The 18980-nt window shown below is 36.3% G+C and overlaps 2 protein-coding genes across 2 annotated transcripts in view; one reads left to right on the top strand and one right to left on the bottom strand.

The window, feature by feature from the left end:
- LOC146002543 (ferry endosomal RAB5 effector complex subunit 4-like) overlaps positions 1 to 3840 on the bottom strand; it is a 184481-nt gene extending 180641 nt beyond the window's left edge. The window contains exon 1 of the mRNA XM_083140464.1: positions 3590 to 3840. Coding sequence (XP_082996590.1) covers positions 3590 to 3685 — 96 coding nt within the window. The 5' untranslated portion in view covers positions 3686 to 3840. The remainder of the gene's footprint in view (positions 1 to 3589) is intronic.
- An 82-nt stretch (positions 3841 to 3922) lies between these two features.
- LOC146002025 (dnaJ homolog subfamily B member 13-like) overlaps positions 3923 to 18980 on the top strand; it is a 33036-nt gene continuing 17978 nt past the window's right edge. The window contains exons 1-3 of the mRNA XM_083139734.1: positions 3923 to 4052; positions 8833 to 9057; positions 10850 to 11169. Of these exons, the coding sequence (XP_082995860.1) occupies positions 3985 to 4052; positions 8833 to 9057; positions 10850 to 11169 (613 nt within the window). The 5' untranslated portion in view covers positions 3923 to 3984. The remainder of the gene's footprint in view (positions 4053 to 8832; positions 9058 to 10849; positions 11170 to 18980) is intronic.

The raw sequence follows: 18980 nt of genomic DNA on the forward strand, positions 1-18980 counted from the left end.
TACAGGTATTTGTTCAAACAAATAGCTATTTTATTTACAAGAGTTTATATGTGTTTTTAATTTAATTAAATTATTTGTTGTCCAGTCACACAACAACAATTTCACCCATGCACTGAAAGATTAAAATAAAAGGCAGATTGGCCCAAGTTCCGATTGTTTTAGCTACCAATATTCTAAAGCACTTCCAAATACTCTTCAGACTTGCGAAAAAAAAACATTAAACATTCAGAACAATTACTGGTAGTGTAATTGCAATTCTTCATAATGCTGAATATTATTGCTTTTCTACTATAAAGAAAATGCAGAAATCTGATGAAAGAATTGGATGCATGCAGGAAAAAAAACTGTTAAAGCATAATTGTTGCTGTCATAGAGACAGTTCTACAAGGCTCGAGTTAACGAAGATCCTCGACATGGTTATTTTCAATGGGGCTGTTCATTGCCAAACTTTCCCCTGTTATGTCTACAAAGATTTTCGTTCGTCATCTGGTTGCCCTAAGCTTTACACTGGAGGGTACTTGTTTACTATCCTTCGGACACATTTATTTATTTTTACAGAAGAAACTACTTACCGTAATAAGTTCCTGTAGCATTGTCGAACATCGGGAAGGTGTTTTGTGTGATGTGGAAATGTTTCATAGCTGAAATTCATGTTGTTTGTTGAAAATTAATTCCCTGACAGAGAATAGCTAGCCCCACGAACCATTGGCACATGGATAGGTTAGTTCTGTTAGGTTAGGAAACATAGTTAAAATTTGGTGTCGTGTTAGTATCAGGATCTAGAAATTGGAAATAATTGCGAACCATTGGCACGTGGTTAGGTTAGTTCTGTTAGGTTAGGAAACATAGTTAAAAATTGGTGTCGTGTTAGTAACAGGATCTAGAAATTGGAAATAATTGCGAACCATTGGCGCTAGCCCCATGAACCATTGGCACGTGGTTAGGTTAGTTCTGTTAGGTTAGGAAACATAGTTAAAATTTGGTGTCGTGTTAGTATCAGGATCTAGAAATTGGAAATAATTGTGAACCATTGGTGCTAGCCCCACGAACCATTGGCACATGGTTAGGTTAGTTCGTCTCAGGCAAGCGAAAAGGCTTATCAGAAAGACTTACTGGTAATGTGAAAAATTCCAATTAATTTCATCAAAATAACATTGATACACCTTCAGGAATGTTCCGCGAAGCAGATACGTAAGTACGAATGCCAAAAATTGAAGAAACTAAGTAGTTATAGGTGTCCAAAGGATAGTAAACAATTACCCAAAATTGTGTTTATCAAAGCTTTAAGATTATGTAGCAAGTCATAAGTTTCCAAAAATTACATTCTCCTGAACCTAAGAATTAATATATTAAAGCGCAATGGCAGGGTAGCTCAGACCAAACTGAAGCTGAATGTAAGAAGAGAATTAGATCTGCTTTCTCGCATTAATGCATTCTTAACTGTGTTTGACAGACAAGCAAGGCTTTGGCATCTGGACTCACAGCCAGTATAATCTTATGTGGGGCTTGTGTCTGTTGTCCCTATATGTTTGTGACTGTCCCTTCATCCATCTTATCTTTCCACCATTCATTCTCATCTTCACGATTAACGAAAGGGGACAGAAAAAAGTGAAGTAAAATAAACTAAATCAACCAATCAGTCATTATGATAGCAAAAATTCTGGTAACAGTTCCGTATATCGGAAACACGTTAAAATCGCACTTCCATAACACACAATATGGCGGCCACATCTTGACTCATGTTGTGCTTATGCAGTGTTTCCAACCCTCTTCACCGAAAATTACCTACTATCGTGTTCGTCACCTGTGGAAATTGTACTAGCCCCACGAACCATTTCCGATAAGGTTAGGTTAGGCAAGCATAGTGAACAAAAAAGGGGGTTGGAAACACTGAGAGGGGCTTATGTCATCAAACATATGCAGCATGCAGTTCACGTAGTGAAAGCAATGGCAACTGTGTGTCGGTGACTTATTTCTCTTGAAAAATACATGATTTCCTGGTCAAATAAATTCCACGATGAAAGAAAATACCTCGACAATCCTTGGAAAGCTTGAAGAAACTCATTTCCGTAAGTAGTTTCTTCTGTAAAAATGAAGAAATGTGTTTCTGATATGCGGAACTTTTAACAAAATTCTTGACCACAAGAATAATTTATTGCCTTTTTATTGACTTCTTGATCTATTTGTTGATTTCTTTACTTTTTCTTGACTGGCAGAGGAGCAATTGAAGGTGACGGGAGTGTTCTCCGATTTATTTACTAGAGAATGTACTAACAAAATAAGTTTTCCGGATGAGGTATCAGAGGTTCTGATGACCCAGTCACTGTTTGAAATTTGGATATTACGTGTGTAAGGTGTAATATATTGCTTTTCATAATGGTGATATTTCTCCGGAAAGAAGTGAGGAAGCAATGTTTTGTGAAATGTAGCCACAGACTTGCGCTGTCTACTTGCCACACAGTGTGTTTGTCACTTGAAGAGGAAGGACCGGTTGAGAATGACTTTGAAGGTAAGGTTAATGTTATTTGAAGTATGTAACCTAACGTTACGTGAAATTTTCAAGTTAAAGACGTGACCGTGAAATTCTAATGTCAGATTCGTGTTCAGGAGGCCTCATGTAGAAAGTATACAAAATTTCAAACAAATTGGGGAACACTCCCGTCATCTTCAATTAAGCCCTGCCGGGACACCCTGAATAACTTTGTTCTCTATACCCCTGCTTTACAATCAAATTATATTGAATAAGAATGGCAACACCTTGTTCCCTAAGGCAAGAAATTCTGCTAAGGCATTGAACAGTGACGTTATCAGAGAGTGGACCCAAAACTTTGTTCATAAGAGCTTCCGTTTTTCCGAATGATTAATAGCAGGACAAACTTCTTTCTCTTTGGGCAAGGACTGAATCAAAATAAATTTCACCATTGAGCTTGGAAGCGCAGTCCATGGACTTGTAACTTGAATGTTTTTTTTTCTGTTACCTACTTTCCTAATTAATATTATGTGACGCTCAAAATGTAGGACATTTATGATATTTTTCAAATTCCTCCCGGACGCCGGACATTTTCAGGAAAAACCGAACGTCTGGTAACCTCACATATTTAAGAATATTTGGCTGTTTCTACGTGGTAGAGCATACTTTGATAGATTTTCGATCATATTCAGCATATTTTCACTTTTTCAAGGAATATACAGCCATTTTCGAAGTGGATTCGTTCTTGCTTCCATGTTCACTCTTATTGTCGATTTTTTTTACAATTAATTATACGTCTCAGTTTATTTCCTGAAAAATGGTGCCAAGCAGTCTCCTTTTTTAATGAAAACAAAGGAAGTATATACTAATTTACAGAAAGTATTCATTGTACATTGCAACTCAGGGCTCATAAAGTGAACTAAAAATAGTATGTAAAAATATCTCAGCACATGTTAAATATCGATGATTGAAACAGTTCAGTTGGAAGGGCATATTTTTCAATTTTTTGTTCATATTTTTTAAAATTTTAGGACATAAGAGCATTTTTTTATTTGGATATTTTGTTGATTTTTAGGTCATATAAATCTTAGCCATAATAATTAATAATAATAAACATACCTCAGATTCCATAAACGTTTGAGGAGAATTGCCTTTCGCTACCTCCAAAAACACAGCCTTCGTCTTCTGGCCGTGATTCATCTTATTTGTATCCATGAGTTTTGCTAGTCGACTATTGCCTGCTTGTAATAGTAATAAGAAACTGCAATTTATCTATCTTCCATAGTCGTGCTTCATTGCACTTTTTGACACTTGCCTCAGCACAACTACCTCCACACGTTTACCAAAACAACTGACGCTTTCAGGACTTTCAATTGTTCACCGCCACCACAAGTTCGGCAGATGGCAGCACATTCTCGCAGAGGCAAACAAGTCAGCTGACCGTTGCCAAGCAACAGATCCAATATCAAATCCGCCCAGATATGCCGGTCGCGAGAAAGTAAAAAACATTCAAAATGGGAGTAGATTATTACGCGGTTTTGAATTTGAAGAAGGATGCAACTGATTTAGAGATAAAGAAAGCGTAAGTGGGTTTCATTCGTCGCAATACAATTTATTTATACGAGAACAAGTCCTCTTTATTTAGATGTATGTAATTAAAGCTGATACAATACCTTAGATTTAATGATAATTTGTGATAACTTGTAGAAAGCACTGTAGCTACCAGAAGTTATCTAGGTCTTGTAGAATATCATTAGCTATTTTGTTTTGTGCTTACTAAGTGTAATTCATTCATTCATTCATTCCTTTATTTGGAACCTAACAGCTTTTATGCCGTTTTTTGTCCATAACAATACACACACAATTGTTTTACAATAAAATGATCAGTCCATCCCCCCTATTTTACAGATATTAGGTTGTTTTTTTAAGAACATTTTGTCTTTTACAATTGTATGTTACACTTCCTTAAAAATGATAACAAACTATAACCAATTCTCACATCTGGATTAACAACTAAACTTAACAAATTTGTTGGAAACTGAACCTTTAGATTATTTAAAGTTTTATACAAGATATTTCTCTCTCTATTATATTTTGAGCATTCCAGTATTATATGTTGTGCATCTGCACTTTCCAAGCCACATTCACATTTTATTGTTCGTTATTCCAATTTTGGATAAATGTTGCCTAGTACACAAATGGCCCGTTCTCAGTCTATTAATTAATACAATTACATTTATTGTAGCACTTAAATGATGAAACCATGGTTTTTGTGTTTTGAATTCAGCAAATGGTCTGTATGATTCTCCAACTGTTGTAAGTTCATTTCGACACCAATCAAACCATTCATTCAGAATGTTCTTCTTTACTCTAGGGAGAAGATCCGTATAGTATAATGATAAGTTCGTAATATTTGGAAGGCGCACTGCTTTCTTTGCACATTCATCTACATGAGAATTACCTGTAATATTGCTATGAGCTTTAACCCAAGAAAACTCAATGGTTTTTCCAGATTTTTGTATTGTTTGAACTAATTGTATGCAATTTATAATATAAGGGGATAATTTGTAAAGACTCTTGTAAGAAGATTTAAGAACCTGTAATACACTTTGCGAGTCAGTAAGTATTAAGAACTTTCGTAAATTTAATTTTTGGACATATATTAAAGCTTGGTAAATTGCGTAAGATTCTGCTGTAAATATTGAACAGTCTTGTGGAAGCCGAAATAATAGGTCTGTTTTATGTTGTGGATCGTACACTGCACATCCAACTCCTGACTCACTTTTAGATCCATCTGTGTATATGAAATAAAAACTTGGCCATTGAATAAAATATTCCGATATGTGCGAATAACGAGGGAAATGAATATTATCCAGAGACTGTTGAGGATAATCTAATGAAAAAACAGGCCGTGAACGCATCTGTAGAACATCCTGGTATTCTTGACAAAACGAATTATACAATTCTATCCACATAGCAGATTTTCTGTTTGTTATTTTTCCTGTTTCATGTAAGTGTATCGTATTTGTTAGTACATTGTTGAAAGGATGCTCACGATATGATTTCACTTTGAAGAGCATATTTGCTGCTAACATCTTCTGTCTACATGAAATGGAACATTCACCCGCTTCCATGTATACTACTACGTTTGGAGTGCTGTTCATAACGCCTAAACATCTTCTCAAGAATTTCCTCTGTATGACATCAATGGAATTCAATTTTCCTTCTGTCAAGTTACACTTTGCCAATAGAGAATAATCTATCATAGGCCGAAAATAATTCTTGTAAAATAAAAGCATAACTCGAGGATGACATCCCCACTGAGTATTTGCTATTGCTTTGAACAAATTAAACACTTTTTCTGATTTGACTTGTATTGCTTTAATTTGGTCCTTCCAAGTTAGTTTTTCATCCAAGATGACACCTAAATATTTTACTCTGGATGTAATGGGAATTCTTGTTTTTCGGGTACTAAGTGTAAAAAAGGGTTTACGACCTATTTTTGGTGGCACAGGTCTGATAATGCGGGCTTTTTTATATCTTATTTTCAAGGTTCATTTAATAAGGTTTTACAACAACCTACGGAAAGGCATTCATAAGCGAACATAATATGCGTCACTTGTTCCAATCATGTGTTGTGTTCGAACACAGTGCATCATTTTACAAAAAATCGTTGGAAAGTATACAAAACAAAACCTTAAGAATAATACCCATTCATTCATTCATTCATTCATTGTTTTCTGCCGAATTGGCAGGTTTTTCACTGCAATCTTCAGCATTCCCTATTCTCCGCCTTACGCTTCGTAATAGCATACGACCAGTTAATTTAATATCATCCATAAGCTGATATCTCTTTCTTCCACGGACTTTTCCTCCTTCAACCATTCCCTCCAAGGCATCTCTTAGCAGGCAGTTCCTTCTTAGACAGTGTCCTAACCAGTTTATCTTCCTCTTCTTGATGGTCTCCACTATTGATCTTTTTCACCAACTGTTTTCAGTACGGCTTCGTTTCTTACCTTGTCCGTCCATTTTACACGCTCCATTTTTCGCCATGTCCACATTTCAAAAGCTTCGAGTCGTTTCTCTTCATTTCTTCTCAACGTCCAAGTTTCTGCACCATATAGTGCTACACTCCACACAAAACATTTCACTAATCTCTTCCTTAGACCTATGTCCATGGGTCCACAAAAAACATTTTTTCTTCTATTGAAAGCTTCTTTTGTTGTTGCGATTCTCATTTTCACTTCTTGTATGCAGCTCATGTCACTGCTTATAGTGCATCCGAGGTACTTGAAACTATCCACTTGCTGGATTCTTTCACTGTTTACTCTGACATTAATATTCCTTGGTTTCCGTCCTATAACCATTGCCTTTGTCTTGTTTACATTAATCTTCATCCCATACTGCTCACAGCTGCTGTTTAACTCTTCTAACATACTATTTATGGTTATTTCATCCTCAGCGAATAATGCCATGTCATCAGCAAATCTTATGCAGTTTATTTTTCTTCCTCCCAATTTGACACCTCCTGTTCCCTGGAAACAATTTTTCACTATATCTTCTAAATAGATATTCAACAAAGTAGGCGATAGGCAGCATCCTTGTCGTACTCCTCTTCCAATGCCTTCTGTCATTTCGTCTCCTGTTCTCACTTTAACTCGTTGATTCATATATAAGTTGCTTAGAAGTCTCCTCTCTTTCCAATCTACCCGAATTTTCTTCAGAATTTCTGAGAGTTTTAACCCATTCACTCTATCAAAGGCTTTCTCCAGGTCTACAAATACTACAAACACTCAGTGCCAATAAATATGTCTCTAATATACAAATCAGGGAAATGTTAGATCAGGAAATCTTGTATGATTTTATGATAAGAGAAAAGATCAAATTCTGGAATAAAGAACATCATCATCCTAATTCTACTATACACAATATAGGAAGAAGTCACAAAATGCCACGAATTAATTAAGTAAAGTTGAATTTTAAATATCAAAGAAGAAGATGGGCATGGAAACAAGCAAATTAAGCAACAGGAATCAAGCACTGTACTGGTGGCTATCTCTCTCTCTCTAAAATATATATACACATAATGTGTGTGTTTGTATGTATGTATGTATGTAGATATATATATAAAGAAAGGAAGTAGATCAGCTAGCCTAGTTCAACATATAAGTAAATCATGCTCCAAGATACAATGTCATATGCTCACATTCTACTATAGTTATGCAAAATGAATAACTGTGCCAAAACAATGAAGAAAAGACGAATAAACCGCCAAGGTTGTAGATGAGATGAGAATCAGGTGTAACCTGATGTTTCACTTAGACCTTAGAAGGGGCTTGAAAGCTTCTTTCTTCAAACCGAGGTCCTAAAGAATTGATTGTTGAGTTTCATCTCTGATTTCGATATCTACCAACAAATAAAAAATCAAAGCGTTTTGAAATTGTACAGACAATGGACGATAATCTACACAGTATAGCCTACTTTACTTATTATAATTGGATATACAATGAACCCGCAAATTGAAATATTCACTTGCAACATCTTCCACTGGCATATCGTATCGTTTTCTCTTCAGTTCGAACACTGGTTGCTACTTATTTTTACGCGTGTCTCTCTGAATTCGCTGTTATCTATCATTACAAAGTCCTGCGGGGAGGAAAGAGGGCTACATTTGGACGGGTTGAAATTACAGTGGTGTAAGTCACTTTCTTAAAAAACAAAATAAGTCTGACTCACAGCACTTTGCTGATCAACACAGCAGCTGTTTACTTTATCACTAGACCTTAAACTGTCATCTGTTGACAATTGAATGAATCTCTGATTGACTTCACGTTTTCTGTTAGCAGATTGACTTATACGGATCTGGTTTCTGCGTCTATGTCATTTTTTTTCCAAAGTGACTTACACCACTGTAACTTTAACCCGTTCATTTAATTTGCGCCACTAGGCTATCCTTTGTATTGGGCCCAGCAGACATTATTATTATTATTATTAACAGTTTTATTATCATGATACTTCATTCCACTAATTGCATGCTCTGTATTAATAACACTTGTAAACTTTAAGATATAGACACATCTAATTAAAAATTATTCATTAAACTTTGATAAAGCAATGTTACATTTTACAAGACAACGTTCACCTAAAAATATTTCCTTCTGGCTTGCATGAGAGCAAACTAATGAATGAGAGACTCAAAGTCAATTCATGTTGTTTCATTTTGCTATTATCACAATATTGTCTTCTTCTGCTCCTTCAGCGTCTCATTTTTGTGCGCCCCTGTGCTTGCGGTCCCTATGCTATAGCCTAATACATAATAGTGGCAAATCCCCCCTGCATATCTGTTCTTCTTTATCTTGCAGATTTCGTCGTTTGGCCCTGGTCTACAACCCGCGACGCCACGAACACGACCGAGAGAGGACCGAACTCTTCGCCCTGGTTGCGGAGGCCTACGACACTCTCAGCGACACCTTTCGGCGGGCTCTTTACGACCAATATGGCGAGGAGGGGCTGAAGAGAGGGGTTCCGGGACCAGAGGGCTACATAGAACCCTACATCTATCATGGAGATTTCATGCGAACATACAAGTAAGTCCCTCTCTCCTATACGGAATTCCAGTCATAACTTTTAGGCCAAGTTCTGTCAGATTGTATATTTTTAAAATCTGTTAACCACATTTCGAATGCACCGAAGTTTGATTGATTGATTGATTACCTGATTTATTATTCATGGGCCTCCCAGATGGCTTGGTGGTAGCGTCGTTGCCTTGTAATCAAGGGGTCGCGCGTTGTATACCCGGTGGAGGCACATACGTGGTTCGGATACCGCTTTAAACTGTAGGTCCAGTTCCGATTACCCTTACTGTCACTAACACCAACTCAATTAATCAATCAATTTATTATTCACCTTAGCAATCGCAATGATCCATGGTTTCGTCAATTACATGATATCATGCAAATTACAATAGAGTACATTCTTGAGTGTTACACAGTTTATGATCCAATCCAATCCATAATATATTTCAAGATTACATAGATAATGAGGGTATAAACATAGATTCGTCACAATATAAATATTAACAGAGTTAACAGATATGTTTATCACTCTTTATAATCTATCAGTGGAGTTATTTATATTTATTTGGTTCCATTATTTTTCTAGGAATTCATTCACTCTGTTTGGTTTGAGTTGGTGTTTTAAGTCCACTTTATGCACAGTAAGGTTAATCGGGACTGGACCTACAGTTTAAAGTGGGATCCGAACCACTATGTGCTTCCACCGGGTATCGAACTCGGGACCCCTGTAGTATATGGTTTCTATGAGGAGTTGCTGGACATGTTTTCTGAATTGCTTTTTGCACATTTGCTTGTAGTGATTAGGTAATTTATTGTAGTATATTAACAGCCCTGTATGGTCAATGCTGTTTTTTGACGTCTGCAGTCTTACTGATTTTAAGTGAAAATTCTGAGCTCTTCTTGTGTTGTATTTGTGAAGAGCACAGTTTTTGTGAAAGTGACCGTTTCTAACATACGAGGACGTTGGTTGAAGGAGTTGCTGACCAAGGCAGTTTATTAAAAATTAAGGGCACGCTTCTACCCTATATCAGGGTTTTCCTCAGACGGAAAACTGAACTAAAATCTTTTAGTTTAGTTTTAGCTGAGCTAGCGTGGCCCCAAATAATAAAAGTAGAGTTCAGTATAAGCGGTATTGCTATGGTTGCGCATGCGTAGTGAGATTTAGTGCATACGCCTGTACAGCGAACAGCGTTTAGAGCGCAAAGATTCTCATGTTCCGCAAATATTAATTGTAGCTTGATTCTTTCAGCAAGAACGTATTTAGGGGGGTAAAGGGGGTCCGGACCCCCGAAAGACTTATCAAGTACTAAAATAAAATAATAAAAATGTACTTTTTAGCATTTGTTATACTATAATCGATGGTTATTTACTCATATAAAATTGGAAGGCAAGGATTATTATATTTGGATCATACTGGTTTGAAGGACAGTACGAAATAGAGTTATGCACATTACTACGTATGAAAATATGCATAAAATATTAATCAGGAACTTTACTTTTCGACAACTGGATCTAACATCCTTCTTTTATTATTCAATTCTTTATCTATTTGACATTAATTTCCTTGTTTTTGTACAAAATTTGGCGATCTAAAGTACCCGCAAGCTAAGTAATAAATATATGATGTTATATTTGTATTATCATACCATCTCTTTACGTATTCATGTAATAATAAAATGCAATATTAAAAAAAATACATATTTTAATTAATATTTAATTTAAACATTATTATTATTATTATTATTGAGACACTGGGTTCGGAACTCACCCGAAATATATTTCTTGATATGTGCCTGTCTTTCAGGGACTTCTTTGGAACAGACAGCCCTTACGCCGACCTCCTGGACATGCTCCACAGCCCTGTCCCCATGTACTCCCTTCCGGAGGGCAGAGGGGTGAAGAAGAGGGGGGAGGACATCGTTCGGCCACTGAAGCTGACGCTGGAGGAAGTGTATCACGGAGGGCTCAAAAGGATGAGGTTTGCCAAGAAGCAGCTTAGTGCTGACGGCGTCACAACGGAGATTGTGGAGCGGGTGCTGGACATTGACATAAAGCCTGGAATCCTTCCAGGAACGAAGTTTACCTACCCAGGGGGAGCAGATCAGGGTCCCACAATTATTCCAGGTACATACTGAAAATAGTTTGCTCTTTTTCATCTATCTCACTGTTTTATTGATTGATTGATTTTACTTCGCTTTTGTGCCACTTTTGACTAATTTGCGAAGGTGGGGATGAGTGATGGCATGATGAAATTAATTAATTAATTTATTTACTTTTTGGTGCTTCGGCATGTATGACCATTTTTCACCCTTCAGTGTATGCGGGGAAGATCCCCTTATCTAAAACCCTTACCTCAAAATTTAAAAAGGGTTGTAAAAGGCTCCTTCGAGAAGGTTAAAAATGTAGGTTGTAAACGGACCTGGATTTGAACAAACACAACATATTTAAAAAGGTAAGGATAGATTAAAACTACATCAGAAACAGCAGAAAAGGCCTGTTCTTCCCAAAAAGCTAGAAGTATTGTCTAAACACTGTTGTCGTCTCCCAACATAGATGACAAATCTTTGGGAACGTTAAAACCTTGTGTGAGGTAATTAAAATCGGGACATTCGAGAAGAATGTGCAGAACACTTTAAACAACGTTGCAAGTACGACACACGGAGGACCCAGTCCTTGCAGCAAACGGCGATGTGTGAGATGGCTGTGTCCGATGCGGAGTCGCGTTAAGATGACTTCTTCTCTGCGGAAGGGACGGGACGAGGAACTCAAAGCACCAGTGATGGGCTTGCTTGATAGCTCGAAGCTTGTTTCCCCTTGTCACATCCCACTCTGCCTGCCACGTTTATTTTATTGGTGGGTACTAAACAGGTGCGTATATAATGTGTGTCCAGACCCACCGACAATCACTCTAGATTAGAAGAATTCCAGCTTCCGTGGCACAAAAGTTATCTTTTATTTTCCTTCTCGGTGATTTATATATAAACATGATTTCGTGTTAGCAGATTCAAAACAACTACGCATATTTTATTCATTTCCGATGTGTGACCAATTTATTCTTTATTTATAATAACAAGTAATTTGCTGGAGAACGAAGTGAAATAGTCCATTTACATAGGAAATAAACCCGCCGTTGTTGCTTGGAACTTTGGTCGGCATGAAAATACTTGATTCTATAAAAATAATAATATTGTTTAGTAACGGTAATAAGATTTGGATTGGATTGATTTTGTGTTTTAAGTCCACTTTATGCACAGTAAGGCTAATCGGGACTGGACCTACAGTTTAAAGTGGGATCCGAACCACTATGTGCCCCCAGCGGGTATCGAACCCGGGACCCCTTGAATACAAGGGGACGACGCTACCACTGCGCCATCGGGGAAGCACGGTAATAAAATTTGTCTACACTAAATTTCTGAGTGCACCCCCCCCCCCCCTCGTAAGCACACCTATGTTCTTTTTGCAATCGTTAAAGAGCAGTGTAGTAGAAAGGTTGGTTTCTATGTATGCTCTGTGGGTATGTAGCTGCCGTGATCAGTGGCGTGCCCAGAATTTTCGAAAGGGGGCGGTTACGTATACTTTTTTCAGTAGACAACCCTCATTTTGCCATCTTTTCCTACCTTTCATGTTCTTTATTTTAGGAAAACTCGGCCAAAAGGAGGGGGGCTATGACCCGCACCAACACAATCTTGGGCGCCACTCGCCGTGATAATGTTCAGCAGTTACTGGACTGTGAAGGTTAAAACCAATAACTATGGAAGGCTAATAAAAGTTTCTAAATTATAGTGTTTCCTTCCTATTCCGATGTGCAACTGGTGCGACGTTCATTATACACATTTGTAGCAAAGTAACAATATTCATCACTCATATCATTTCATAGCAAATAACGTTCTCTATCATAATTTTTGTTTGTTTACTTTTCGTTCATTTTGGCGCTGTAGTGAATTTACACTTCATGATTTCATTGTAAAATTATACGAATACTGCAAATTAACTATTTTTCATTGCAGTATTTGAGTACGATTTTCATGTAATGCTTTGTTTAGAATATTTTTTCAGAAATTTTGGATATTTTTAAGCAAGAAGAAGGGAAAGAAATTATAGAAGAAATGATCAAGAAGAGAGGAAATAAACACGAACTAAGATTGGGAAAGGGCTAAAAAGAAAAAAATACAAGAAAAGAGAAAGCAGAACAGGGCCAGATATACAAGTAAAACTGTAAAAGGGGAAGGAAAGTATTAGGAGACAATGCTTTCTTATTCAACAGGGTGGGGAGCTTCCTGCTGTCGCTCATGCTGAAGATAAAGCAGTAATAAAGATATCTAGCTGAGTCAAGTCATGTGGCACTCCTTTCCCACAGTAGGGTCTATTAGGCCTTCATACGTGCATGGCAGCTCATCGGTGCTATGTTACAAAAAGCTTAGTTCTTGGAAATGACCATGCACAACGGTGTGTTTAATGGGGTTGGTGGTAGGAGGGGTTTAACTCTACTACATCTTTTCCTATCCTAAAACAGGAAAAAAGTCAGGCATATGAAATGGTGCTCAAATACACTACGGAGAGTATATTTCCTATGTAAATGGACTATCTCACTTGGTTCTCCTGCAAATTACTAATTATTAAGTCTCACGCATATTATTCGTTAGCCTTGTTGATCAGAGGGTCCGCGCACGCCTATTTTGTATAATCTTTAAATCTATTAAAGATACACCATAAAATATGTCTCCAAATGGAGGATAGTACCAAAAAAGGCGTGTCTTTATCAAATTGATGTTTGCGTTTGAGCTGGGGGGGGGGAAGCATCGCGGTGAGGGGCGGGGACGTTTGGGATTTTGCACTACTAGTAGTGCTCTAACAACTGAACAAAATTCATCTTCTATGGAATTATTCCCGACATGGAACCTTTATTGACTGGGCTATATGTTAGAATACTGGTGATGGTATGTCCATAATTTGTATAATTACTTTCCCGAAAACGTGAAACCAGAAGTATTTGACAGTAATAAGTGAACTGGAGTAATGTCAGACTTACATAAACAGGTGTAAACGAAACGTAAGTAGTAGGTAGGTGGTATACGCATTGTAGCAGAAGGTATAAGTAAGTAAGGTTAACCAGAGGGTATACGGCGTCACCGTATACCCTAGACTACAGCCCTGCCTGTATAACTAAACCTTAATTTTTCTGGTATGTACGCATTGCTTGCATTGTAGAACTATTTCTCTTGTAGTCTACGGTTGTGACAAGCAAAATAACACAGTTTTTCGTTGTGACGTTTCGTTAAGTTGCTATATTACAGCAATGTAACATTGACAACATCCATTGTTATAACTGTATCTTTAATCAAACTAAAAATAAATGTCTGATGAAGGGAGCGTGTGTTCTCCTGAAACGTCACAACGAAAAACTGAGGTTTTTTGCTTGTAATAAACGAAGACTACAAGAGAAATAACGAAACCTTGATGCATAGCAATAAAAATAAGGAAGTTTTAATTGTTAACTTCAAAGGTATTTATTATTATTAGGTAACGAATTTTATGATGCAAAATTATGGTCGGCAAAGGGAAAGAAAGGTTCTGAAAATGTTTTCAAAAAGGTGCAAAAAAGATGCGAATAAAATGCCTTCATTCAGGTCTAAACAAGTTACATTAACATTTTTTATTCAATACTGTAGCAAATAACATAATTAGTTACATACATAGTTAGTTACATGAAGTAACAAGTATTTAGTAAGTAGGCGTAGCATTTAATGAGTTGCAATCAACTTGTTACGATCAACATTTCCATGTTTTCGAATGTTAAGTCGCTGACCCTTTGACCTCAGCGCCTTACATTATCTTGCTGCATTATCTTGGTAACTATTGGGTCTGCAATGATTGTATTACACGATTTTATAGCTCTCGTTCTGCTCTACAAAATGAGACTGTAGGATTTTCTATAGCTGCTCAAGAAGAGTGAAAATCATTTATTTTTCTGTCCAATTTTTTAACAAAACATGAAAGAAAAGGAAGGAAAAAGTTGCTGAAGCATCAAAGAGGAGGTAAAACGCGGCTATACTGCACAATCGACCCTTGTGTTTTACAGTTTCGCCGTCCAAAAAAGATATGTTCACTCGTAGTGCTCAATTCGCGCTTCGATTTGGTGCTGTGCATTTTTCAATTAGAAGTTCATGCTCTATGAAATAATATAAACTTTCTTACATTTTTTTTATAAAATATTTATTGGTTGTGGACAAAATCCATGCACCAGTTAACAATTTATTAATTGGTATTATATACATGTATGCACATAATATTTACTCACAATTATTCCTTTCATAATAAATAGTTTCCAAATTTCATTACACTTTTACAGAATTATATTAGACTTATTAAGATATTTTGTAAGAATATAGATTACCGAGGATGAAGGTGAAGTCAGCAAACAAGGCAGTGTCAGTGGCGCTTGATGTCCACTCCTGTACAATTCCTGTAAAAATGGTTCTCTGTAAGTTTCATAAAGTTTGCATTGATATATAATGTGGTTTGGAGTTGCAGTATATTCATTGCACAAACAAACTGGTGAAGTCACTAAATTCTTCTTGTACAGGTGAGCTGCGGCGATAGTGTGATTTAACCTGCAGCGCATTATAGTTGTGAGGGAACTCCGGGAGAGTTGAATCTGTTTAAACCAACATTCCTTTGGAATTCTTTCTTGTATAGAATAGTAGGCCTTACCGCATTGACTGCCAGTATTTGTCCACAAGCTTTGCCAGTCAGTAAATAGTATTTTTCTAGTGTGTGATTCCAAAACTACGGACGGAATCTTTATTGAAAGAGGCCGTTGGATTGTTTGATTCGCTGCATATTTTGCCAAAGTATATGCTATATTGTTCCCTTCTATTAAAGAATGTCCAGGTGTCCAAATAAAGTTGATATCATATCCCAATCTCGTTAATTTCAGTGTGAGTATTCTTATGTTAACAATGTACCATTCCGTATGACATGACCATGATGCAAACTGTAAAGAATTTAGCACAGAGGCTGAATCGGTTGCAATTAGAACTGAATTTAACTTCTTCTTTTGTACATAAAGCAATGCTTGTCGTATTGCAAAAGCTTCTGCAGTGTAAATGGACAGATACGATGGCAAAGGAAAAATTTTGAATTCTGCAGAATTATCACAGTAAATGCTGCTCCAGTTTTCCAGACGTTGATTTTGAAGCATCTGTATATATGTGATATTCACATTGTAATTTTGAGTGTATGTAGTCTTGATATATATTATTTGAAATTGTACGGATTGTCTTCCTGAAAACTCTACTTGGGTAGGCAGGAAAATGAATCCTCATGGGAGATATCATATTAAAGTAGTCTGTCATGAAGCATGGTGCATTAGGTAAACGAATAATATTAGCTTGAAATTTATTAATGTCCTTATAAGCATAATATAGTATAGGTAATCTGGATTTATATTTTGCTGTACGTCTGTTGAGCACCAAAGAGTCTAACAATTGAAGTTTTGGTATGATCGGAGATGTCGTGTTGTCAATTTTCTTAAGTAAAAATTTGCTCGCAAGGTATTTAACTCTAAGTTTGTATGGTGGATCTCCCACTTCTACGAAAGTTGCTTGTTTTGGAGTTCCTTTCCAAAGGCCATAAATCCTGGATAAACTGCTATATTGGATAGAAGATAGCGTGTTAAAAGCCCAACTTAGATTATCATTGTACATAAAGGAACCATACTCTAGTCTTGAGTTTAGCATCTGTTTATGGATCTGATGTAATAATTTAGGATCAGCACCCCACTTTTTCTGAACTGTCAACATTTTTATTATGTTAAACACGTGAGATCCCTTACATTGTGCCAGTTCTACTTGTGACTTCCATTTAAGTTTTTCATCTAATATAAGTCCCAAAAATTTATGACTTCTTTGTTGACTAATAGTTTTTCCGTTTATATTTATTGATATGCATGAATGAGATCTCTTCTTATTAAAAACTACCACCGAAGACTTATCTGGATTTACTTCAATTCCATTGATATCACACCATGATGATAATTCATCCAGAGATTTTTGAATTTTTTGAGCCCCTTCTTGAATATTTTTACTACTAGTGTATATAACAATATCATCTGCATATTGTAATAGACGAGTGTGTTGAAGAATTTTTGAGCCTAAATCTGCCGTGTACATATTAAATAGCATGGGACTCAGCACTGCGCCTTGTGGTAGACCTTTATGTGTATAACGTGCGATGGATAACTGTCCTCCATATCGAATGTACAACTTACGTGCCAATAATAATCCAAGAATACTTTTTATAAAATTACGTGGAACGTTCATTTTCTCCAATTTTTGTAACAGTATATTTGGAAGGACAGAATCATAGGCGCTACTTAGAGCGAGAAAAACTACGATACAAAATTCCCGCCGTATGAAAGATAGCCATATATATAAAATTAGTGTCGCTAATACATCTACTGTTCCAGTTCCTTTCCTAAATCCCATCTGATGTTTCGGTAATTTCTGATTATATTCGACCCACCACGTGAGTCTGTTCAGTATTAAATGTTCATATAATTTAGCAAGGCATGATGACATTGCAATAGGTCTATAGTTCGTATGTATTCCTGATTGTTTACCTGGTTTTAATATGGGTATTATCACCACTTCTTTCCACTGTGATGGAATTTCTCCACTATTCCATATTGAATTGTATGTATTTAGTAAAATTTCATATCCATTCAAAGGCCAGTGTTGAATACATTCGTATGTAATACCATCTAATCCCGGAGACGTTTTCTTTCGTTTATGAACAACATATTCTAATTCATCCATAGTGAATAGCGATTCTAACGTGGATGTTTCTGGATATTTCATAGAGTTTAACAATTGACAAAGATTAGTTTCAACCGTATCTGGTGTCAACTTGCTGTGAAATTCTTTTATCCAGGCTGAATTGATATCTTCTCCAAAATAATGACAAGCATTATTATTGGACATACTTCTTATTATTTTCCAAGTCACTGAAACTTTCTTACATTACTTACCATAGGAGCTTTCTTTTATCGTATTTCCGTATTGTAAACACGCAGTATTGCCAGGTCGAACTTTGGTTTTTATCGTGGATATGTTTTCGAATTTCCACTAGGATTCAACTTTCTTTATTTCGTTTTTTCATCCGTATATGATTTTCATTTTATTTTTGGATTTTGAAGTTTCTATTTTTTAATAGCTGTAAATTATTTTTGTTATTTTAAATTGCTTTCTTCAATTTGTTTGGGAAATATATGTTTTATGGTGATTTTATTGTTCAAGGTTGTCCTAGTGTTGTGCTACAAGGGAGACCCTGACTTTACTTGTCTCCCTTATCGCACAACATGAGAACAACCTTGCGTTGTGACGTCACTGGAGGAATGCCTACGTTGTTAGGTTTGGTTCTCTTAGCATAAATACACTATAAATGAATTATTTATGCGAAGATAACTAAACCGAACAAGCCTAAAATAACAAATTAGGCATCTAGCCTTACATCTGCACGTAAGTTAGGCTCATTATGTTTAATTTATAATGGAGGTTCCACAAACTTAATACTAGGTTTATTTCCACTTCCAATTGTTTCCTCACCTTAAATCCTACATTTCTGGAATTCTTCATTCATACCCATTCCAATGATGAATGAGACATGCTTCCATTAGAAAGGGTCGATTCGACATCCTTACCGGAATAAATTTGTTAATCTCACGAAAAAGTGTAAAAAGGTGCAACAAAGTATGTTCATTTTACTTGATTTCATGTCCTAAAATACATATCTCAAACGATCGGTATGAAAACAGCTATATTTTTGGAACGGTGCTGCACCTTAAAATCCTTTCCCTAATTATTATATTCCTCGAAAATGATCAAAGAAATAAAAACAGGTGAAAACTAGAGTTTAATTTTCCAATACAAATTCAG

Source organism: Lepisma saccharinum, chromosome 18 (assembly GCF_977018435.1).
Source record: "Lepisma saccharinum chromosome 18, izLepSacc3.1, whole genome shotgun sequence".
NCBI classification, from domain to species: Eukaryota; Metazoa; Arthropoda; class Insecta; order Zygentoma; family Lepismatidae; genus Lepisma; species Lepisma saccharinum.